Source organism: Nannobrachium achirus (assembly GCF_963921795.1).
Source record: "Nannobrachium achirus genome assembly, chromosome: 1".
Lineage (NCBI taxonomy): Eukaryota > Metazoa > Chordata > Actinopteri > Myctophiformes > Myctophidae > Nannobrachium > Nannobrachium achirus.
Genome location: NC_137810.1, coordinates 79,439,355 through 79,465,811, shown reverse-complemented (window position 1 = coordinate 79,465,811; position 26,457 = coordinate 79,439,355). Strand labels below are relative to the sequence as shown.

Sequence of the window (26,457 nt, the reverse complement as noted above, 5' to 3'; positions counted from 1 at the left end):
AACACTTATCGATTATAAGATGTTCATAAGCACTTGTAATAAAATGGGCTTGCCTTCTAGCAGTAAAACGTGGCTGAAGTTCAAACAACAGTTCATGCTTGTTTCTTTGTCAGCTGTAGGCAGCGGCGTAAAAACGGCCGGGGACACGTACGTTTTGTCCCCCGTGGGCCGCGGACCACCAGTTGGGCTGCCGCGACGCTGAAATCCAAAAAGGAGAGGAAAAAAGCCTCAAATGGGGCCGGCACTAGGACCACGCGGACGCTAGAAGAGGCTTAATAAGGCCAGGGTAGGCTGTGCCTTCCCAAATGCTACGCTGGGTATTTTGCAAATTATATAATATATGTGCGCACAACCCCGGGCCCGGACTGGCCGGTCTGGCCGACACGCAGTCACCAGTCTCACCACCCATCGGCCCTAATTAGGGATGGGTATCGTTCACCTTTTAATCGATACGATACCTTTTTCGATACCTGGGAATCGATACGATACCTTTTTCGATACGATTTTCGATACTTTTCATTCATTATTATTATTATGATTATTATTTCCCTTTTTCTATGGGCTATTTTATAGACGTTGGATCATTATCATAATAATAAACATTATAGGCTATTTGCTGCAATTTTCACAGTAACGAGTGTAGCCTACTAAAGCAGTCATTAAACCTTCAGTAGCCCAACTGTTACAGATGCGACCGGCAAGGGGTGCATTCAAAAGTATCGAAACAAGGTATCGTTCGTTTTTACGTGAACCGATACTCGATAGTATCGGTTCAGTGAATCGATACCATTAAAAGTATCGCTGACGATACCCAACCCTAGCCCTAATAGAGACAACTGGGCCGGCCCGGTCCATTGTACATTTTTATTAAGGGGGGGTGGTGAAGTGATAGTGACTGGTAGAGGGAGGTTAGGTAGAGACTTCATTCCCCCTGCTCAAGTGGTTTGCTCCGTACGTCAACGTAACCCGTTAAAACCCGTTGGTGGCGGGATAGAAGATGGGACCAGTGCTCAACCGTGCGTGCAAATTGCGGAGAAAGTAAGAGATAAAAAACGAAAATATCTGGAGGCAGATGCAGCCCAGCAGCAGCCTACTGAAAATAATTATTTTGTCAGCGAGGACGAGGAGGCGTCGCTACCGGCCAGTAGTGCTGTCTACATCGGATGGTCTACCCACAGCCAAAGTCACCTATTGTCGGGGAAGTGGAGCTATCAGAGCCCGGCGCTGGACACTGGAGGTGGAGGACAGTGCATTATTATTACTAGAAGCTCGGCCGCCCGAAACAACGTTGGAACGGCCGCGGCCCAAGAAGGAATAGGTGGTGATGATGATGATGATGATGAACACGGAGCTTTATGGCAATGGAAAAAGAGACTCATCATCGACCTGGTCGCGGTCTCGCGGAGAATAGCGCACTGCTGCCACCCGTTTCGGATTGTATCATTCCATACGATGGCCCGTGGCCGCTTATCACGTTTTGTGCACCGCGCACTGCGACGGATGCTCATTCAATAAGGTAGGATATATAAACAAGTAGTTTATTATTCTATTCTATTGCATTGTGCCTTTGGTAAATTTGTTGGGCACCACTTGGGCATGTCTAAGCAGCTCTCCACTCTGCGTCTTTACGCACAGTGCCAGCACTGTGTTGCTGTGTGCGTTGTGTTACAATGATAGTGCTTTAGTTTTGGCTGCATGGTCTTTGCGTGTGAATTTGAACTTGATGTGAGTTATGCAGTGGTCAGTTATTTCCGTCTGGTTTTGAACATGTGTCTGTGGTGTGTGAGGCTGTTGTATATTAAGTGTTGAGGTGTCTTCTCACCAAAAACAGCCTACAAGAAACGCTTTCCAACTCCTGTGTGTGTGTGTGTGTGTGTGTGTGTGTGTGTGTGTGTGACTGTCTGTGTGTAGTGTGCACGTATGTACATGCTGCGCTGTGTGCCAAGTTGCCAACTCATTATTACACACCAGAACCGACCTGGAAATGCACACAGAAACCCAAACCGAACCGAATTTTCGGCCGATCCAACCCGACCCGATCCGATTTTTCGGCCGGCGCCTGCGGCGCCGGCGAATGAGACCGAAGTGGGCCGTTGTGGGCTGGGCCGGTCCAAATCGGACCCCCGTACCTGGGGACCTGAATTTTCGCCACTGAGCACAACACATACACATGACATGTACCCACCTGTAACATACAGCACAACACATACACATGACATGTACCCACCTGTAACATACAGCACAACACATACACATGACATGTTAGTCCCCCCAGGAATCCGCGGAGAAAAATTCTTGATTCCGCGGAGAACAATCCTGATTCTGCGGAATTCTGTGGTGAACAATTCTTGATTCCGCGGACATTAATAAACAACCTAAAATGACCAGTTATCAAGCTAAAAATGATATAGTTCTAATAATCAAGTAAAACCCTTCATGAAATAGCTACAATTAATTGTAATTAGTGGTTAGAATAATCAAATAATCATTTTTGAGAATAAAAATCTAATATTAAATCTATTATTTTTTTAATTGTTATTGTTTTTAATAATTACTTTCTGTTGCAAAGACTATATTGTCATGCAAATTAACCAATGCCCATAGTAACCACATTTTAGAGGATAGCCTACCTACTACCTAGTATGGGTGTAATATTTATTTATTCTCTTCTGCATTAGCATTATAGAGGCAGAGAGGAACTATAGTTCAGGACACAGTTTCTGTCAGGAACGAATGTGGGACCGGACCAATACAGCGTCAGTGCAACTAGCAGGAGGGAAGCTAAGCTATTCCCCAGGCTCTGTATGAAGTGGCCACTTGCCAGACCATGTACACATTGTTTTATAATAGTAGTAATGACTACTCCCGCCGCTCTGCTGCCACTCGCGACCGCTATTCCGCGGACGTCAGAAAAGTCCGCGAACGGCCGAGAAATCCGCGGGTGGTCGCGAATTCCGCGAAAAATTCTGCGATCGCGGAATCGCGGATTCCTGGGGGGACTAACATGTACCCACCTGGAACATACAGCACAATACAGTACATACCACTAGTAAGACACCTAAGGGTGAAAAGCGACCTTTTCTAACCTATAGACCAGACCTGGGCATTGTACGCCCAGGGGCCATATGCGGCCCTTTGGTTCACTCTGACCGGCCTGTGTAGGGTTAATGGCAAATTACAAAATAAACACATTTTCTATTTTTACCTCATGCATGGACTAAAGCTGCATTGCTTTTATTTTGAAGTTTTTTATTCACGTACATATGGACGCAATGCGTACATCAGCATCATTGGATGTTGACTCAATAACAAGCAGGTGGTCAGACTGGTCACACATCAAGACAACCTGCCTTACCTTACCCATCAAAAGTCTAAAGTGGCTAAAAAAAAATGTTGATGCCGAATGCCGGGTTTTCAACAAAAATTGGACTGCTAAGTATTTATTTACTGAAGTTGGAGGTAAAGCTGTGTGTTTAGTTTGCAGGGAGCACATCTTGCGGGGAGCACTGCCTTTTGGCCAGCCTTCCACAATATTTTCTGTTGTTCATGTGGCCCCATGGAAAAGATAATTGCCCATCCCTGCTATAGACTATACGTGTCAGTCTAACCAGTGTGGCTGGTTCTACAGACAGTGATATCCATATATGGGCATAAAAGGGAACGTATGTGGCCGATGTGGCCGAGGTTAGACTGATAGGTATATATATTGGCATTCACAGATATGGGCATAATATTGATGACATCAGATCTCCATATATGGGCATAAAAGGGATCCTCTGTTAGTGTGGTTCCTCTGACATCACAGTACAGTGATGTCAGAGCTGACAGTCAAGCAACAATAAAAGACAAGCGTTACTAAACTGTGATACTACGGTCACTTCGAAATTAATTTTGGCTCGGCCATACATGGAGCGTGACATGAGGCGTGACTGACTGACGCACATGAGCTGCATGTTTTCATTGTAAATGCGACTCGCAATGACTACCCCTGCCTGGTATGGAAACTGCACTGACCTCGACCACAAAGCTACGCAGAGGACATCTCAGCACGTGTCTCTTCTAACCTCAGCCAAATTAGGAGGATGTACTTACTTGTTGTTATTGGCTCTCTGCAAGGCCCCGCCCCTCAGCGAACATAAACAACATTTCTGTAAACAGGAGACACTGTGTATTAACTCTGCTCCACTCATTATTTAACAGCCATACTGACACGATAATGTTACATCAAAAATCATTCAAACATTCAACAATACAAGTGCTCATTTTTTATTTGACTTTTGTGTTTAAGTCCTGAGCGATTCACATTTTCTTATTTTTTCTGGTTAATACAAACATGTATACTGTAACTCAGTGGTTCCCAAAAGTGGGGGTCAGAACCCCCAAATTATTTTGGGGGGTCCCCAGATGATTATCTTAGTGTGCAACATTGTTTTCTCCCTCAACAGTAAACAGACCCAACATACAGTGTAAGTATCTAAATTGTCAAATAGTACGTAAGAAAGAGGCAAACATTGTGAACATATTGGAACTTGATTGATTGATTGATTGATTGATTGATTGAAGACTTTATTAGAAGTTTGCATAGAAAAAGGTACAGTTTCATGATGGTACAGTTCACTGGTACACGGTCAACTAAAAGGAGATCCTAGAGAATTCTATGTAATTAGTAATTGAGTACTTTAAGCTAGCACCTCCCCCCTACGCAGGTGGGGATGATTATTGCGACCGTAGGTCGCATTTACTATCAAAACCTCCACCGGCTGTCCGTCCGTCCGTCTGTCCGTCTGTCACACGTCACACGTCACACTTTTGCCCTGCTCATATCTCCACAGCCGTTGCCCCCATCCATGCCAAATTTTGCACACACACTCCTTACCTGCCAAACTACAACCTCCAAGGACCCCCGGAGGTCCAGGGACCCCCAGGTCCCTGGGGGTCCCCCAGGTGTAAAAAATGACCAAATGTGCAAAAATGACCAAATGACCACCCCAACGGGGCTGCTCACGGGGAATTCCTGGGGACCACCCACTCCTGGTACTCCAGAACGGATGCAAAAGTGGTGGCGCCCCCAGTGGAGGACCCCCTCCACTGCAGCTCACATAAAATGCCGTAACTCGGGCTAGGAGTGTCCGGGAGAGCCGGGGCCGGTACCTATTCGTCCGCCAAGGCAACGCGGAGACCCCACCCCTCATTTCTCACATGGCCCTCTTCTAGCGCCACCTTCAGGCCGATTTTTAAAACACATTTTTGGACACTGCTCCTACAGTTTTTGCCCTAAAATCACGCAAATCCCTACACAGTATGTCTACACTCATCCCATCAACATGAATCTGTCCCATATAGCGCCACCTTCAGGCCGATTTTTAAAAACACATTTTTGGACACTGCTCCTACAGATTTTGCCCTAAAATCACGAAAATCACTACACAGTATGTCTACACTCATGTCATCAACATGGATCAGGAAGATTTTGGAAAAACACATTTTTGCCCTATTTGTGGAGTCTTACTGGTTTGTATCCTATAAAAATGGATTCACACTGTATGTATCACTTTTCACTTGCCCTGAAGAAGGCTTCGTGCCGAAACGCGTTAGCCTTCAGATTCAAATGGAACACTGATCTGAGCCTGTCTTGCATTTTCATTTTGGTGTGCTGCTTCTTCCACTTCTGTGGATCCTTGAGTTAAACGGTAGGCTAGCTCTGCCTCCTCACTAACAACACTGACCTCTGTTATGTTTTTATCATACAAATAAACGGTAGGCTAGCTCTGCCTCCTCACTAACAACACTGACCTCTGTTATGTTTTTATCATACAAATAAACGGTAGGCTAGCTCTGCCTCCTCACTAACAACACTGACCTCTGTTATGTTTTTATCATACAAATAAACAGTAGGCTAGCCCTGCCTCCTCACTAACAACACTCACCTCTGTCATGTTTTTATCATACAAATAAACGGTAGGCTAGCTCTGCCTCCTCACTAACAACACTGACCTCTGTCATGTTTTTATCATACAAATAAACGGTAGGCTAGCTCTGCCTCCTCACTAACAACACTGACCTCTGTCATGTTTTTATCATACAAATAAACGGTAGGCTAGCTCTGCCTCCTCACTAACAACACTGACCTCTGTCATGTTTTTATCATACAAATAAACGGTAGGCTAGCTCTGCCTCCTCACTAACAACACTGACCTCTGTCATGTTTTTATCATACAAATAAACGGTAGGCTAGCTCTGCCTCCTCACTAACAACACTGACCTCTGTCATGTTTTTATCATACAAATAAACGGTAGGCTAGCTCTGCCTCCTCACTAACAACACTGACCTCTGTCATGTTTTTATCATACAAATAAACGGTAGGCTAGCTCTGCCTCCTCACTAACAACACTGACCTCTGTCATGTTTTTATCATACAAATAGACGGTAGGCTAGCTCTGCCTCCTCACTAACAACACTGACCTCTGTCATGTTTTTATCATACAAATAAACGGTAGGCTAGCTCTGCCTCCTCACTAACAACACTCACCTCTGTCATGTTTTTATCATACAAATAAACGGTAGGCTAGCTCTGCCTCCTCACTAACAACACTGACCTCTGTCATGTTTTTATCATACAAATAAACGGTAGGCTAGCTCTGCCTCCTCACTAACAACACTGACCTCTGTCATGTTTTTATCATACAAATAAACGGTAGGCTAGCTCTGCCTCCTCACTAACAACACTGACCTCTGTCATGTTTTTATCATACAAATAAACGGTAGGCTAGCTCTGCCTCCTCACTAACAACACTGACCTCTGTCATGTTTTTATCATACAAATAAACGGTAGGCTAGCTCTGCCTCCTCACTAACAACACTGACCTCTGTCATGTTTTTATCATACAAATAAACGGTAGGCTAGCTCTGCCTCCTCACTAACAACACTGACCTCTGTCATGTTTTTATCATACAAATAAACGGTAGGCTAGCTCTGCCTCCTCACTAACAACACTGACCTCTGTCATGTTTTTATCATACAAATAAACGGTAGGCTAGCTCTGCCTCCTCACTAACAACACTGACCTCTGTCATGTTTTTATCATACAAATAAACGGTAGGCTAGCTCTGCCTCCTCACTAACAACACTGACCTCTGTCATGTTTTTATCATACAAATAAACGGTAGGCTAGCTCTGCCTCCTCACTAACAACACTGACCTCTGTCATGTTTTTATCATACAAATAAACGGTAGGCTAGCTCTGCCTTCTCACTACAGGGTTCCCACACATTTTTACCAATTAATTTCCAAAACTTTTCCAGAATATTTAACCCAATTTTCCAGGACTATATAACAATAATTCAGCTCAATAACAGGTCACTTACTCCTATGCGCAATGCCCAAAGACAGGTAGTGTATGCCAGTGGTTCTCAACCTTTTCAGGCCGTGACCCCCGAAATAATCATGTTTTAACTGGCGACCCGGCACCCTGACGAGCACTAAGAGTTGAGGAATTTTGTACTGTATAACACGGTTCTATTGTGAAAATAGCAATTTGGCCCATGTTTAATTTGTCATTTCAGAGGTATTAACAAAATCAATAACCAAAGACAATGCATAGCTATTTCTTCCAGGACCTTCCAGGACCCTTGATGAATTCCAAAACTTTTCCAGTACTGGAAAAATATTTTTCTAATTTCAAAATATTTCCAGGAATTTCATGACCGTGGGAACCCTGTCACTAACAACACTGACCTCTGTTATGCTTTTATCATACAAATAAACGGTAGGCTAGCTCTGCCTCCTCACTAACAACACTGACCTCTGTCATGTTTTTATCATACAAATAAACAGTAGGCTAGCTCTGCCTCCTCACTAACAACACTGACCTCTGTCATGTTTTTATCATACAAATAAACAGTAGGCTAGCTCTGCCTCCTCACTAACAACACTGACCTCTGTCATGTTTTTATCATACAAATAAACGGTAGGCTAGCTCTGCCTCCTCACTAACAACACTGACCTCTGTCATGTTTTTATCATACAAATAAACGGTAGGCTAGCTCTGCCTCCTCACTAACAACACTGACCTCTGTCATGTTTTTATCATACAAATAAACGGTAGGCTAGCTCTGCCTCCTCACTAACAACACTGACCTCTGTCATGTTTTTATCATACAAATAAACGGTAGGCTAGCTCTGCCTCCTCACTAACAACACTGACCTCTGTCATGTTTTTATCATACAAATAAACGGTAGGCTAGCTCTGCCTCCTCACTAACAACACTGACCTCTGTCATGTTTTTATCATACAAATAAACGGTAGGCTAGCTCTGCCTCCTCACTAACAACACTGACCTCTGTCATGTTTTTATCATACAAATAAACGGTAGGCTAGCTCTGCCTCCTCACTAACAACACTGACCTCTGTCATGTTTTTATCATACAAATAAACGGTAGGCTAGCTCTGCCTTCTCACTACAGGGTTCCCACACATTTTTACCAATTAATTTCCAAAACTTTTCCAGAATATTTAACCCAATTTTCCAGGACTATATAACAATAATTCAGCTCAATAACAGGTCACTTACTCCTATGCGCAATGCCCAAAGACAGGTAGTGTATGCCAGTGGTTCTCAACCTTTTCAGGCCGTGACCCCCGAAATAATCATGTTTTAACTGGGGACCCGGCACCCTGACGAGCACTAAGAGTTGAGGAATTTTGTACTGTATAACACGGTTCTATTGTGAAAATAGCAATTTGGCCCATGTTTAATTTGTCATTTCAGAGGTATTAACAAAATCAATAACCAAAGACAATGCATAGCTATTTCTTCCAGGACCTTCCAGGACCCTTGATGAATTCCAAAACTTTTCCAGTACTGGAAAAATATTTTTCTAATTTCAAAATATTTCCAGGAATTTCATGACCGTGGGAACCCTGTCACTAACAACACTGACCTCTGTTATGCTTTTATCATACAAATAAACGGTAGGCTAGCTCTGCCTCCTCACTAACAACACTGACCTCTGTCATGTTTTTATCATACAAATAAACAGTAGGCTAGCTCTGCCTCCTCACTAACAACACTGACCTCTGTCATGTTTTTATCATACAAATAAACAGTAGGCTAGCTCTGCCTCCTCACTAACAACACTGACCTCTGTCATGTTTTTATCATACAAATAAACGGTAGGCTAGCTCTGCCTCCTCACTAACAACACTGACCTCTGTCATGTTTTTATCATACAAATAAACGGTAGGCTAGCTCTGCCTCCTCACTAACAACACTGACCTCTGTCATGTTTTTATCATACAAATAAACGGTAGGCTAGCTCTGCCTCCTCACTAACAACACTGACCTCTGTCATGTTTTTATCATACAAATAAACGGTAGGCTAGCTCTGCCTCCTCACTAACAACACTGACCTCTGTCATGTTTTTATCATACAAATAAACGGTAGGCTAGCTCTGCCTCCTCACTAACAACACTGACCTCTGTCATGTTTTTATCATACAAATAAACGGTAGGCTAGCTCTGCCTCCTCACTAACAACACTGACCTCTGTCATGTTTTTATCATACAAATAAACGGTAGGCTAGCTCTGCCTCCTCACTAACAACACTGACCTCTGTCATGTTTTTATCATACAAATAAACGGTAGGCTAGCTCTGCCTTCTCACTACAGGGTTCCCACACATTTTTACCAATTAATTTCCAAAACTTTTCCAGAATATTTAACCCAATTTTCCAGGACTATATAACAATAATTCAGCTCAATAACAGGTCACTTACTCCTATGCGCAATGCCCAAAGACAGGTAGTGTATGCCAGTGGTTCTCAACCTTTTCAGGCCGTGACCCCCGAAATAATCATGTTTTAACTGGGGACCCGGCACCCTGACGAGCACTAAGAGTTGAGGAATTTTGTACTGTATAACACGGTTCTATTGTGAAAATAGCAATTTGGCCCATGTTTAATTTGTCATTTCAGAGGTATTAACAAAATCAAAAACCCAAGACAATGCATAGCTATTTCTTCCAGGACCTTCCAGGACCCTTGATGAATTCCAAAACTTTTCCAGTACTGGAAAAATATTTTTCTAATTTCAAAATATTTCCAGGAATTTCATGACCGTGGGAACCCTGTCACTAACAACACTGACCTCTGTTATGCTTTTATCATACAAATAAACGGTAGGCTAGCTCTGCCTCCTCACTAACAACACTGACCTCTGTCATGTTTTTATCATACAAATAAACAGTAGGCTAGCTCTGCCTCCTCACTAACAACACTGACCTCTGTCATGTTTTTATCATACAAATAAACAGTAGGCTAGCTCTGCCTCCTCACTAACAACACTGACCTCTGTCATGTTTTTATCATACAAATAAACGGTAGGCTAGCTCTGCCTCCTCACTAACAACACTGACCTCTGTCATGTTTTTATCATACAAATAAACGGTAGGCTAGCTCTGCCTCCTCACTAACAACACTGACCTCTGTCATGTTTTTATCATACAAATAAACGGTAGGCTAGCTCTGCCTCCTCACTAACAACACTGACCTCTGTCATGTTTTTATCATACAAATAAACGGTAGGCTAGCTCTGCCTCCTCACTAACAACACTGACCTCTGTCATGTTTTTATCATACAAATAAACGGTAGGCTAGCTCTGCCTCCTCACTAACAACACTGACCTCTGTCATGTTTTTATCATACAAATAAACGGTAGGCTAGCTCTGCCTCCTCACTAACAACACTGACCTCTGTCATGTTTTTATCATACAAATAAACGGTAGGCTAGCTCTGCCTCCTCACTAACAACACTGACCTCTGTCATGTTTTTATCATACAAATAAACGGTAGGCTAGCTCTGCCTTCTCACTACAGGGTTCCCACACATTTTTACCAATTAATTTCCAAAACTTTTCCAGAATATTTAACCCAATTTTCCAGGACTATATAACAATAATTCAGCTCAATAACAGGTCACTTACTCCTATGCGCAATGCCCAAAGACAGGTAGTGTATGCCAGTGGTTCTCAACCTTTTCAGGCCGTGACCCCCGAAATAATCATGTTTTAACTGGGGACCCGGCACCCTGACGAGCACTAAGAGTTGAGGAATTTTGTACTGTATAACACGGTTCTATTGTGAAAATAGCAATTTGGCCCATGTTTAATTTGTCATTTCAGAGGTATTAACAAAATCAATAACCCAAGACAATGCATAGCTATTTCTTCCAGGACCTTCCAGGACCCTTGATGAATTCCAAAACTTTTCCAGTACTGGAAAAATATTTTTCTAATTTCAAAATATTTCCAGGAATTTCATGACCGTGGGAACCCTGTCACTAACAACACTGACCTCTGTTATGCTTTTATCATACAAATAAACGGTAGGCTAGCTCTGCCTCCTCACTAACAACACTGACCTCTGTCATGTTTTTATCATACAAATAAACAGTAGGCTAGCTCTGCCTCCTCACTAACAACACTGACCTCTGTCATGTTTTTATCATACAAATAAACGGTAGGCTAGCTCTGCCTCCTCACTAACAACACTGACCTCTGTCATGTTTTTATCATACAAATAAACGGTAGGCTAGCTCTGCCTCCTCACTAACAACACTGACCTCTGTCATGTTTTTATCATACAAATAAACGGTAGGCTAGCTCTGCCTCCTCACTAACAACACTGACCTCTGTCATGTTTTTATCATACAAATAAACGGTAGGCTAGCTCTGCCTCCTCACTAACAACACTGACCTCTGTCATGTTTTTATCATACAAATAAACAGTAGGCTAGCTCTGCCTCCTCACTAACAACACTCACCTCTGTCATGGCGTTGGCTTTGCAACGAGCACATTTCCACTCCTTGGTGACGGCGGCCGGGTTGACGCCGTAGCAACCTGCAGAAACACAGTCAACAGTCATCTTGTGTGAGGATCTCGGGTACAAGGTCCCTGGACTAATTCATACCATTAAGACTCCCTAATCGGGAGATAAGCGACCGCCAGGTCGCATACACAAACTTTAGGAGGCAATGGGGCTGTTAAGTATGACATCATTTTGTAGGCAGAGGAGAATTTCTGCCCCCAGTTTCCGCGAATCTTTTGACTATTTTTACTATTTACCCATTTTTCTTCTCTTTGTTGTTGAAAGGAAAGTGTTAGAATTATACTTTAGTCGTTATTTTTGTCTCGGATCTGTTGAAATAGCGAGGGACAGAAAATGCTCTGGGGGCAGAGTTCTCCTCTGCCTACAAAATGATGTCACAGCTTAAAAGCCCCATCGTAGCCGATCAGGAGGGAATATGGGAAATGGGGCAGATCCATGTTGATGACTTCAGAGATACTGTGTGTACCGCTTAGTGTGATTTTAGGCCAAAATCTGTAGGACCAGTGTTCAAAAATCTGCCTGATGGTGGCGCTAGAAGAGGGGCATGTGAGAAATGATGGAGGTTATGATTTGCCATCCAAGGAGTGTGTGTGCAAAGTTTGGCATGGATCTGTGCAACGGTGCCAGAGATATGACTAGGGCAAAAGTGTGATGTGACGTGTGAAGGACAGACTGACGGACAGACTGACAGACGGTCGAGGTTTTGATAGTACCATAACTGCGACCTGATGGTCGCAACTAACCACTCTGCTACAGATGCCCATGGCCGTGTGTGTGTGTGTGTGTGTGTGTGTGTGTGCGTGCGTGCGTGCGTGCGTGCGTGCGTGCGTGCGTGCGTGCGTGCGTGCGTGCGTGCGTGCGTGCGTGCGTACATACTGGTGTGTACTCGGACGTTGCAGTGTGAACAGCTGAGCAGCAGGCTGGTACCATCTTCCTCCAGATGGGGGGTGAGGGGCGTGTCCTCACATTCAGAGTCTTCCTCAGTGATGGTGGTGAAACACACCTCTGGGATCAGTGGTTTAGTCCTCATGAAGCCCCCCGAGACCACCACTGGGTTGTCTTCAGTCTGCACACACACACACACACACGCACGCACGCACGCACGCACGCACGCGCACACACTATCGAGGCTTTTCCATGCCACGAATGCATTGCATCGCATGCGTGCACGCATGCGATTTTATCTGTGTTGTACTGAACGCATGGACGTCTCCTGTAGTTTTTCAATGGCATTTAATAGCTTACACGTAGGCGTCGCTGGCACGCGTATCTGTGTGTCTTCATTTAAGTGGCCAGGCGGGGTACACGGGGACGCGTTTAATTAGGCGTTTGTGGCGAACGCATGTGTTAACGCACGCATACATCTAATGGCCATGTGGCCATCATGCGTGAGACGACACGGTCAAATGCAGCGCCGCCATGAACTGTACGCGTGATTGACTTGTTGCTCTGCTCTGGAACGCACGTGTGAGATGTGTGCCACACATTTGATTCTCAGCGCTAAACCTGTGTGTGTGTGTGTAGACGTGTATATCAAATAAAACATCCATCCAGACGTTCATGCGAGCATGCGTTGGTCTGTCACTGTCTGGCTGCTCTCTGTGCTCCTTAGGGCTGACGTAGCAAATTTGCTTTATATAGGCCTATTTGAATTGGGATAAAATACAGACCCTCAAGGACCACCGGTGGTCCTTTGGTGAGTTGGTGGTCCTGGTGGTCCCCCCCCCCCCCCCAAGGACCACCGTTGGCCAAGGACCACCGTTGGTCCTTGGGGGAAGTTCCAAGTGGTCCACAGCTAAATTATGGAGAGTTGTTAACCAAATGGATCTTTTAAATCTTATAAAGTGAAACCAAATAGATTTCGTTTCATTTTCTGGAAACACCCCGCCATTCCGAATATATTATTTATTATTATTTGGGCGATGATGTGATGTTGAAATGTAACTTTCAGATCAGCGCATGCATGAGTCACGGCCTTGCGCCCTGCTGGTTGGGACTAATATATTAAGTAGAAGTGTGTTGTGTTTATGGACTAAAATAACAGATGCTGGTTATTTTATTTGTTTTGCCCATTTTTATATTTGCATTTTAACCAAATGTTTTAATCCTTGACTGATTGAGACTATACATATTTCGTTAATTTATTTATATTTATTTATTTATTTATTTAACTGTTTTTGTTTTGTTTGGTGTTCCTAAGTTGAGCCCTTCGGAATGGCTGCCTTCTGGTTAAGTTGTCAGTTAAATTGCTTTATTTATTATTTGTTTAGTTCTGTTCAGTTATGTTGTGTTTAGACCTTTATTTCGTTATTTGTTTGTTTTGTTTAGTTGTTAACTTCAGCTCTGAGCACGGCCTGGCGCTGCAGGGCCGATCCAAAGGTAGAGCGAACGGTGCGGTCGTGATTAACATAATCACCTTCCATTTACAGACCAAAAATACAAATGTCCTTACATGATTTCACATTAGACAGTCAGATTTGCATAAAGCAGAATAGGCTAGTAGTAGGCCTAATTTTAATTACTTTTATGCGCAACAGATCATCAAGCGCAATTATAGCGCATCATTGGCACCTGTGTTGAGTTGCAAGTTGAAGTGGATTTTTAGGCCTCATAGAAATGATTGCCAAATGTGACCCAATAATGCAAGAGCATGTCAGGCGAATTCAAGACAAGGAAACTCACCAACATTATTTGGGATCCAGAATACAAAACGAAATCATTAGTGTCGAATATGAAAGGACAGCATAACGGTGTTCAGGCTCACATACTCCGTCTAAATCCCCGTGCCTATTTCATGCCATGCGGTTGTCACAGCCTTAATTTGATCCTAGGAGACATGGCAAAATGTTGCACAAAAGCAATGACATTCTTTGGCGTTGTACAACGCATATACACAATATTTGCCCCTTCCACTAATCGTTGGGATATATTGACAGCGCATGTTTCTCTCAACGTTAAACCACTGTCCGAAACGAGGTGGGAATGTAGGGTAGAGAGTGTCAAAGTACTACGCCACAACATTAAAAATGTTAAAGATGCTTTGCTGGAAGTATCAGAGAAAACTAAAGACGCTAAAATTAAAAGCGAGTCTCTTTCCCTGGTCAACTTTGAGCTGGAAAATTTTGAATTCATTCTGGCTATGGTTATATGGTATGACATTTTGTTTGCTGTTAACACTGTGAGCAAAGATTTGCAGTCTAAGGATATGCAGCTGGATGTGGCTTTGTCTGATATTAAGGGACTGGTTAATTTCATGGAGAACTACAGAGAAACTGGATTTACGTCTTCAAAAATAACAGCAAAAGAGATTGCTGAGGAGATGGGTGTCAGGCCATTATTCACAGAGTCGCGCGTGACGGGGAAACGGAGAAGAGACGCAGACATCCCTCTATCTGGAGAGCGGCTTTTCGAAACGGAATATTTCATTCCAATAGTGGACCAGGCCCTCTCCGCTCTACGCGATCGATTCAAACAAATAAAACAATTCGAGGGCACGTTTGGATTTCTTTTTAACCTGTCCAAACTTTGTGAAATAGATGACATTGAACTGAAGAGAAAGTGTGAGGCTTTGAGCTTGTCTCTGACAGCAACATTAACAGATGGAACCCAGTCTAGTGACCCTAAGGACTACAAACCATGGATTGACATCTAGACCTACTGCACATACAGTATGAAACAGAGCTGATACCTTTAAATGCATTTTGAGGGGAAAAAAATGCTGCTATTTGTACCCTGTATATAAAATGTCACAATGCGACATAGCTCTGTTTACTCAATGCTGTACCCCCCTCCAACTGTATATATGTTCCCCATTTTCAACTGTTTTTTATTGTATTTGTGATACTTGCTTTGGCAATGTAAACGTATGTTTTCTCATGCCAATAAAGCTCCTTTGAATTGAATTGAATTGACATCAATGCAGAGGACCTGTTCACTGAGCTGCGCGTATTGTGCGTAACAGTGCCCAAGGAAGCCAAGACTGCGCTGGAAACACTGCGTTATCTCAAAAAGAGGAAAGGGACATTCCCTAACAGTGAAATTGCCCTTCGGATTTTACTGACAATCCCCGTCACAGTTGCATCTGGGGAGCGCAGTTTCTCCAAGTTAAAACTGATAAAAAACTATTTACGCACAACCATGTCCCAGGAGAGACATTGTGGACTTGCCATCATCGCAATAGAACAGGATGCTGTATCTACACTGGATTATAAAGACGTTATTGCAGAATTTGCTGCAAGGAACGCCAGGAGGCAAATCTTAGCATGATTCTCTGCTTGTTGTGTCAACTTGTGTGAGTATAGCCTATTATAATAGCTGCTGCCTGTGTGCTTATTGTTATTGTTAACTTGTCAATTCTTTGAAGTGGTATCCCTACGCTATATCTACGTCACTGGCTGCCTGGGGCAGTGGCGTCAGTTCAGAAAAAGCTAAGGTATGGCAACATGACTGGTGGTTGCCATACCTTACTTACATACCTGCAATAGGCACGATGAAAAGAACATTTTATTATTTCCCCCTGTAGCCAAGGTATGGCAGCTGCCATAGCTTGCCATACCCAATTGACGCCTCTGGTTCCCCCATGCAGACTGCAGTAAAAGTGTGCCCGCCCCGCCCCGCAGTCCCGCTGTTATTTGGGAATGGGAAATGCTTTGTGCATTATGTTTAAGTTATAGTTATAATGGGGCGATTTTGTTTTGTGTGGAACTTAGACCTACTGGAAGGAATCACACTCTCTCTCACTTAGCCTACTCACTCACTAAGTTACAGCGTCAGAGTACTTTGAGTACTTTTACTTTTACTTAAGTAAAAGTATAAATACTTTTACTCAAGTAAAAGTACCCAAAAAAAACGAGAAAAAAAAAAAAAAAAAAAAAAAGGCCTCGCCCCCCGCCCCCCCGCTCAGGGCCCCGCATTTGTGCCGCACGGCCTGCGTCGGTACAGTCTTTCTAGTTTCGGCGCAAACTAAAACTCGAACCATTTAGGGAGTGTTCGTCTAATACTTAAGGTGGGTATAGTCCATAGCGAGGGGGGGTTCTCAAATAATAATTTGATTGTCAGGGGCCAGGGGGGACCATGACTTTTTTATTTTGGCTGGAGGGGGGTCCATGCAACTTTAATTTGTTGAATTTTGTATTAAAAAAATGTTTTCTTTTGATATTTTTCATACGTGTTTACTCCCCTATATTTATCAAGTTCCCCCTGATTAACTTGGTATATTCCGCTTCTGTAAATCTCCCCACAAGAAACGCATTCATTGGGCGCAGTCGGCGACTCGGCGGCAGTCGGCGACTCGGCGGCAGTCGGCGCTGACAGCGCAGTGCTTCGAGTTTGTGTTGCATTCTACAAAAGTGATTGTGAAGCGAACAGTAGAACCAACACAGGGCTTTACACACGAGTGCTGCAGTATATCCTATACGTATATTAATTAGGCCTACTTTAAACCATACAGCTTTTGGTAGGCTGTATAATAACTTGAATAATATGAATGCCATATTAATTTCGTATCGGCATTGCCAGGGTGGCATTGCGCACTAGGCTAAAATACCCTATATAGCCTATAACGTTCTCTACAATAAGTAATTGTAGATGATAGTTATATCTATCAAATATGGTTTTATATAGCAAATCAATGTCGGGAAATGTCCATTTTGGGAGCGCACTGCATGGCGCACTGGTAGATCAGCCAACGTTATACATCTTTAGATGTAATAGGGACACAATACAGTCCATGGAAGTGGGGCTTTCCAAGGAAGAGGTGACGTTTTATTTGTTTTAATCGCTTCATAATTGACCGAGCCATGATGAACTTAAACCAGAAGAACAAAACGTAATCCTGTAGGCAGGATTTTTTTTGCTCCCTCGCTTTCTCTCTCCATCTCTCTCTCGCTCTGTTCCAAGTCATGTCCAAATGGAGACGCTTCATGCGCGGAGCGCAGAGACACACACAGAGAGAGAGAGAGAGAGAGAGAGAGAGAGAGAGAGAGAGAGAGAGAGAGACGAGAGTGGACGTTTATTTAAACAGCAGCACACAACTTAATTGGCCCATCAACAGCCTTGGCCTATATCATTGATCTCCCAGGGGAGTAAACCGATGTTCGGACTCTCTTTGATTCATTGACTGAAGCCCTTCCACACCTAATTGTTTGTTTATTATTTGAAATAATTAGCAGTGCAGGAACTGTCTATAGTTCTGGTCCACCTCCTCGCTCGCACTCTGTTGCCCGGCGCGCGCTGCTTGTAGATCGGCTACTTTGGCTGAAACTATAAACGACCGTAGAGCTCCAGAATGGCTGGCCGTTGGATCGCCGCGACCCCTCGTTAGAACCGGGGCGACTAGACAGACGGTCGCTCCGTGGTGTTCAACACAAATGGAGCTCGCCGTTCTACATTGCATTGCATAATTGATACTTTTACATTAAAAAGTAAAACAGTTGAGTAGGCTGTATACCTTTTCCACCACTGCCAAAGACCCGCAGCATCATCAAAGACCTATCCCATTGTTTGAACTGCTGCCTTTTTAAAAGATCCACAGGCTTAAAAAACAGCTTTTTATATAGCTGCGCTCATGCACTATTAGCTGTGAGACGGGACTTTTTTTTTATTTTTTTTTTACTTCGTAGGCTATATCTATACTTTTTTTTTTAATAAATTTAACTTATTGTTTTGTCTTAACAATAAAGGTTTGCTCCACTTTCGTTGTTCTTGAACTTGTTTTATGCAACAATGATACCGGTAATAAAGCTCATTCATTCTTCATTCATAGCCTATACTTTTCAAACCAAATTAGAACTTTCTTGCGATAAATTAAAGCCCAGGCATTAAGTGTTCTGTAAAAGGCATATTTATTTCAATGATGACATCAGTTTTAAATAACAATAATAATTAAATAACAATAATAAGTAAGACCCACAAATCGGCCCATGGCTATATTATATTAGGCATAGCGGCTTATTTGCAGGGAACAGTTGGAAAGCCCTCGTCATTGATGAATTCCGTTAAAGAGATTGTGGGGGAGAAGATTTAGGTGGCGGTGCACCCAGTGCAACTGTCTGTCTGTCTGTCTGTCTGTCTGTCTGTCTGTCTGTCTGTCTGTCTGTCTGTCTGACTGACTGAATGACTGCACCGACGCTCTCTCTCTCTGTGTCATGAAACTAGGCCTAGCCTACTTTTTCCTATTTGCAACCCTCAATTCTCTCACTGTTATGTCATGCAGTTCCCTGTTTCAGCTGTGAGACTCACAACCCTCGATTACCACCATGAATTGCCTTTGCTTTGATCACTTGATTGGTGATCAGTCCACCATATTCGTCACAGCTGCAGGAGCTAATGACTGGCGTAATTCACACATCTATTGTTTGTTTTTCCTTGAAAGCAAATAATGACCGCGCTAATTGATTCATTGGTAACTGAGAGCTATACCAGTGTTTCTCAACCTGTGGGTTGGGACCCAAATTATTTTGTCCCCAGATAATTAACTTAATATGCACCATTTTCTCACTCAACAGTAACCGTGACAAATTAAACATTGGCCAAATTGTCAAATATTAGAGGCCTATTTCTGTTTCATATAAGTGCAACCACTTTTAACAGCTGTCTATCTGTGTGATGAGGGGCTGTGGTGCTGAACTGACTGACTTGACGTTCTCTATAATGTGCAATGGGAAAATGAAATCAATCAGTCTGTCTGTCTGTCTGTCTGTCTGTCATTTTCATTTATACACCGAATAGCGCAATTAAGTAGGCCTAGGTCAACGAGTCAACCCAATTAGCGCTCCCGCAGCTGGTCTGATTGGACTCTGACCAGCTCTGCGCTTCTCAAAGTTACATTAGATCATTTAAACCATTGTGGCATTATTCTCAGCCAACTAATAATAGTCTATTCTGCATTCTGGTTGTCGTCACCCCAAATAATGGATTACTTCTTCATATAATTAATATAGGATATAATGCAGCAGCACTCTTTATGTGCAAAGCCCTCTTCTATAATAATCAGATTAATTTTTACTCACAACAGAGTAAAATATATTTAAACTCGGAACAGGCAACAATAGTGGATGGCAATGGCATAGAATTGAATGGTTTGGTCTGTATTTGAACTGGAATGAGTTACTGCTTAAAACGAATACAATGAAACCATTGATATAAGAATCACTGAATCCGTGGCTGCATGGCATCGTTACAGGACACGGGACGCGTACCATCGCAGAGCAATCGTGTGCACCACGAGTGCCACTGGAGCAGAACTAACGCATGCATGCACGCACGCATATGTAAACAAAAAGCCATGCTGCACCCGTGCGTCGCTGCGCTGAAGAGGCACGGATCGCGCTTCACACACACACACACACACACACACACACACACACACACACACACACACACACACACACACACACACACACACACACACACACACGCATGCACACCCGCACACAAACAACACAACACAATGTTTAAAACTAACCTGAAAATACAGATAATTGTACCATAGCTGACTGACTGACTGACTCCATTAACTTTCCCCATTGATTCTCATCTGGAATCAATGGAGGTAAATTTACTACAATCAATTCTTTGTCTTAGGAATGTGACAGATACAAAAATATATATATATATATTATTGAACTCAAGCCTCCATGGGGTGAGTAATCAATCATTTTGGGGGTGAACTACTCCTTTAAGTGAAGTGTGTGTGCCGTCGTTAAATGAGCGTGCCCCCAAAATCACCAATACAACATTGATCAGCGCAGTCTGCTGTATTGAGCTGAGCATCGCCTGTAGTGTGTGTGTTTGTTGTCCGGACTGTGACAGTTAAGGTTATTTCTGTGACGTTTGACTAATGTCAGTCAGACAGACAGCAATCTGGCTAGCCATCGTCAAAGAAAAGGGAAAACAGCGCCCTCTCTCTTTTGTTCCTTCCAGCATTAGAGAAGTCTGTTCTTGAGAGATTAGACCGACACAGGGACGTGCTGGCCATTGGGAAAAGCGGGACAACTCCCGAACGGCCGGTTCATTCCCGGCCGGTCCCGGCCGGCCATTAGGAAAAAATAAAAATAAAATGTCTGCCTTCGTTCCATTTTCGGGGCTGGGCGGCCAACAAAGTAAATCATCACTGTCGGGCAGAAACCTCGTATCTCCAAGTTTCAACTTTGTGATTTTTTTCGCAAAGCAAAGCCCTGCTTCATCATAGAAGGCTGTCGCACAAAAGTAGTGAAAACAGCAGATCTACAAGCACACAAAAGATCGGCTGTTATCACTAGTTCAAATCATTTTTAAAATGATAAATACAAAACAAACGGTTTTGGACATACAAGGTTTCCACCCGACAACGACGAAATATAACTCATGTACAGTAAATTGGCCCACTGGCTTGTCACTTGTCATGATCTGAAAGATCTGAAATGGCAAATCTTTGAGTAGCAGCAGCGCTATAGAGAGAGATCTCTCTCTATAGCACGCAATGAGGGCCTCTTTTTCCCGGGCTGAATCAGGGGCCCAGCATGTCCCTGGACAGACAGTAGTCTCACGCAGCCAGACAACTACCGTATTACACAATCTCTAAATGCTCCAGAAAGCAGAGAAAGGAAGCTTTCATCTGTTCGCCATTACTGTTCATGAAAATATATATTTTAAACATATTTAAAAATATCTTTTAAACCTATTTTTTATTCACGTTTCACACAAACACGTGCGTGCACGTGCGCCGCCACGCACGCACACCAAAGTGCACACTTCTTCAACTCCCCAGAGCATGTTGACACTTGTTTGTAGGAAGGATTCAGTGTGCAGCAGCATGTGTTGACAGGGTTTCGCAACACATTTTCACCTTTTATGTAATTGTAACCAGATTGCAAAAATAAACATTCATCTGGACCTCACCAAGATATTTTATTAGACTCTAAATGGTTAAACTGAAGTGATGTTGATGCATTCCAAATATTATCAAATTATTCTGGGCATCCCTGGACTGGCATCACGCCACCCTAGAGCAGTGGTGCTGGACCTTTTAGGCTGCAGTCCCCCCTTATACTGATGTCTGAAGCCAAGGACCCCCTTCCCCTGAATAAATGTACATCAAAAGTCCAGTACCCATGCCAATATGATCAAACTAAAACAGCATAATGGCAAATAAACATTGCTTTCTATTCAATAACAGTTGTACCTGTGTCAAGGTATTGATGTAATTTGGTTTAACAATTTACAAATGAGCAGCTAGTTCACACAAAGTCTGTCAATGTTTTATCATTGACCATAACACTAAATACATTATTCCCATTTTCTAGTTTTATTCACACTTACCCCCTGCAGTACCCCTGCGTACCCCTAGGAGTACACATACCCCCTTTTGAGAAACACTGCCCTAGGTTGCCCACTTTGGGAAAGCCTGATATAGAGACGTGGAGCCAATGTGGCGTGACAGCGCAGCTGGTGGATAGGAGGCAGAGGAGGGAGAGGAGGGTGCGGATCCAGGAGGTTGGTGTCTGCTAGGCCCCAGAGTTGGTGTCGAAGTGTCCTTGAGCATGAATCTGAAGGTTGGTGCCGTGCATGTTTTCCTCCGCCGGTGTGTGAATGGGTGAATGTCATGCACAATAAAGCACCTTGGATAAAGGTGCTATATAAATGCACCATTTATCATTTACCATGTATCCACTTTATCAAAAGACTAAACAGACAACAAACACACCACAGACAACATAAATACACTATAAAAGATAGTAGAGCACATTCCTCCAACAACTCCTCCAAGACGCCGCTGCGAATTTGCTCTGCTCGGTGTTTCCCCTTGTATTTCTTAGCCTTCATAGCACGACCACGACTACGTGCAACCGGGTCAGGGTACTAAAGTATAATTTGATTTTCAGTAGGAATTGAATTTAAAAAAATCATTTTTCTTCCAATTGCCTGTGATTATTAGTTTATTACTTGAACGCATAAATACCTTCCATCTCAGATTTTATCTCGCTGATACTTTCCCCAATCAGCATCTCCATGTAACTCTTATTTGGTACTTTGAATACATTTTGAGGCCAATGCCTTTGAACTCTCACCCGAGTACATTACGAATTACAAACTTTTACTTTCCGGACTTTTAGTATTTCTAGATTGCAGTATTGACACTTTAACTTACGCCCCAAGAGCCTCTTTGGGTCTTGGGGCAGGAGCTTCGCTGACTCGGCGACCGGTCGTTTCCGGTCGGTTCCCACTTCCACGGACGTCGGTAGGCCAAACAGAGGCAGGTGGGGGGTGGGTCATTTCGAAACGCAGCCTCTAAGAACAGCTGAGCCGCGCAACATCGAAACTAAGACGTGCTGTGATTGGCCAGTAGTCACTTTGACTGGCAGCGTGGTCACCGGCACTCCCCGGAAATCCGGCCTCCAGTTGTTGCACGTCGCTCCAATGAACTGCAGCGGAGGATGAGACATCTAGCTTTTTATATCTGCGTGCAAACAGCTACATTATACTGTTTATGTATCAATAGGACCTGGAGCAGTATGCAGCCTGCTACATAATACTGTTTATGTATCTGTTAGGACCTGGATCAGAATGCAACCTGCTACATAATACTGTTTATGTATCAATAGGACCTGGAGCAGTATGCAGCCTGCTACATAATACTGTTTATGTATCTGTTAGGACCTGGATCAGAATGCAACCTGCTACATAATACTGTTTATGTATCAATAGGACCTGGATCAGAATGCAGCCTGCTACATAATACTGTTTATGTATCTGTTAGGACCTGGATCAGAATGCAGCCTGCTACATAATACTGTTTATGTATCTGTTAGGACCTGGATCAGAATGCAGCCTGCTACATAATACTGTTTATGTATCAATAGGACCTGGAGCAGTATGCAGCCTGCTACATAATACTGTTTATGTATCTGTTAGGACCTGGATCAGAATGCAACCTGCTACATAATACTGTTTATGTATCTGTTAGGACCTGGATCAGAATGCAACCTGCTACATTATACTGTTTATGTATCAATAGGACCTGGAGCAGTATGCAGCCTGCTACATAATACTGTTTATGTATCTGTTAGGACCTGGATCAGAATGCAACCTGCTACATAATACTGTTTATGTATCTGTTAGGACCTGGAGCAGAATGCAACCTGCTACATAATACTGTTTATGTATCTGTTAGGACCTGGATCAGAATGCAACCTGCTACATAATACTGTTTATGTATCTGTTAGGACCTGGAGCAGAATGCAACCTGCTACATAATACTGTTTATGTATCTGTTAGGACCTGGAGCAGAATGCAGCCTGCTACATATTACTGTTTATGTATCTGTTAGGACCTGGATCAGAATGCAGCCTGCTACATAATACTGTTTATGTATCAATAGGACCTGGAGCAGAATGCAGCCTGCTACATATTACTGTTTATGTATCTGTTAGGACCTGGAGCAGCATGCAGCCTGCTACATAATACTGTTTATGTATCTGTTAGGACCTGGATCAGAATGCAGCCTGCTACATATTACTGTTTATGTATCTGTTAGGACCTGGAGCAGAATGCAACCTGCTACATATTACTGTTTATGTATCTGTTAGGACCTGGAGCAGAATGCAGCCTGCTACATAATACTGTTTATGTATCTGTTAGGACCTGGATCAGAATGCAGCCTGCTACATATTACTGTTTATGTATCAATAGGACCTGGATCAGAATGCAGCCTGCTACATATTACTGTTTATGTATCAATAGGACCTGGAGCAGAATGCAGCCTGCTACATAATACTGTTTATGTATCAATAGGACCTGGAGCAGTATGCAGCCTGCTACATAATACTGTTTATGTATCTGTTAGGACCTGGATCAGAATGCAACCTGCTACATATTACTGTTTATGTATCTGTTAGGACCTGAAGCAGAATGCAGCCTGCTACATAATACTGTTTATGTATCAATAGGACCTGGAGCAGTATGCAGCCTGCTACATAATACTGTTTATGTATCTGTTAGGACCTGGATCAGAATGCAACCTGCTACATATTACTGTTTATGTATCTGTTAGGACCTGGATCAGAATGCAGCCTGCTACATAATACTGTTTATGTATCAATAGGACCTGGATCAGAATGCAGCCTGCTACATAATACTGTTTATGTATCTGTTAGGACCTGGATCAGAATGCAACCTGCTACATAATACTGTTTATGTATCTGTTAGGACCTGGATCAGAATGCAGCCTGCTACATAATACTGTTTATGTATCTGTTAGGACCTGGATCAGAATGCAGCCTGCTACATAATACTGTTTATGTATCTGTTAGGACCTGAAGCAGAATGCAGCCTGCTACATATTACTGTTTATGTATCAATAGGACCTGGAGCAGAATGCAGCCTGCTACATATTACTGTTTATGTATCAATAGGACCTGGATCAGAATGCAGCCTGCTACATATTACTGTTTATGTATCAATAGGACCTGGATCAGAATGCAGCCTGCTACATATTACTGTTTATGTATCAATAGGACCTTGATCAGAATGCAGCCTGCTACATAATACTGTTTATGTATCTGTTAGGACCTGAAGCAGAATGCAGCCTGCTACATATTACTGTTTATGTATCTGTTAGGACCTGAAGCAGAATGCAGCCTGCTACATATTACTGTTTATGTATCTGTTAGGACCTGAAGCAGAATGCAGCCTGCTACATAATACTGTTTATGTATCTGTTAGGACCTGGATCAGAATGCAGCCTGCTACATATTACTGTTTATGTATCAATAGGACCTGGATCAGAATGCAGCCTGCTACATAATACTGTTTATGTATCTGTTAGGACCTGAAGCAGAATGCAGCCTGCTACATATTACTGTTTATGTATCTGTTAGGACCTGGATCAGAATGCAACCTGCTACATAATACTGTTTATGTATCTGTTAGGACCTGGATCAGAATGCAGCCTGCTACATAATACTGTTTATGTATCAATAGGACCTGGAGGAGAATGCAGCCTGCTACATAATACTGTTTATGTATCTGTTAGGACCTGAAGCAGAATGCAACCTGCTACATATTACTGTTTATGTATCAATAGGACCTGGATCAGAATGCAGCCTGCTACATAATACTGTTTATGTATCTGTTAGGACCTGGATCAGAATGCAGCCTGCTACATAATACTGTTTATGTATCTGTTAGGACCTGGATCAGAATGCAGCCTGCTACATAATACTGTTTATGTATCTGTTAGGACCTGGATCAGAATGCAGCCTGCTACATAATACTGTTTATGTATCTGTTAGGACCTGAAGCAGAATGCAGCCTGCTACATAATACTGTTTATATATCAATAGGACCTGGAGCAGTATGCAGCCTGCTACATAATACTGTTTATGTATCTGTTAGGACCTGGAGCAGAATGCAACCTGCTACATATTACTGTTTATGTATCTGTTAGGACCTGGATCAGAATGCAGCCTGCTACATAATACTGTTTATGTATCAATAGGACCTGGATCAGAATGCAGCCTGCTACATAATACTGTTTATGTATCTGTTAGGACCTGGATCAGAATGCAACCTGCTACATAATACTGTTTA

The 26,457-nt window shown here is 42.9% G+C and overlaps 1 protein-coding gene across 1 annotated transcript; it reads right to left on the bottom strand.

Moving 5' to 3' along the window:
* Positions 1–4,077: 4,077 nt before the first annotated feature.
* Positions 4,078–12,919, bottom strand: LOC308290031 (lysine-specific demethylase 4A-like; the record flags this gene model as incomplete). Its single annotated transcript, XM_080731808.1, has 3 exons — positions 4,078–4,148; positions 11,824–11,900; positions 12,766–12,919. The coding sequence occupies 3 exons, from the start codon at positions 12,917–12,919 to the stop codon at positions 4,089–4,091; spliced, it is 291 nt and encodes a 96-aa protein (XP_080587934.1). The 3' UTR covers positions 4,078–4,088.
* Positions 12,920–26,457: the final 13,538 nt, after the last annotated feature.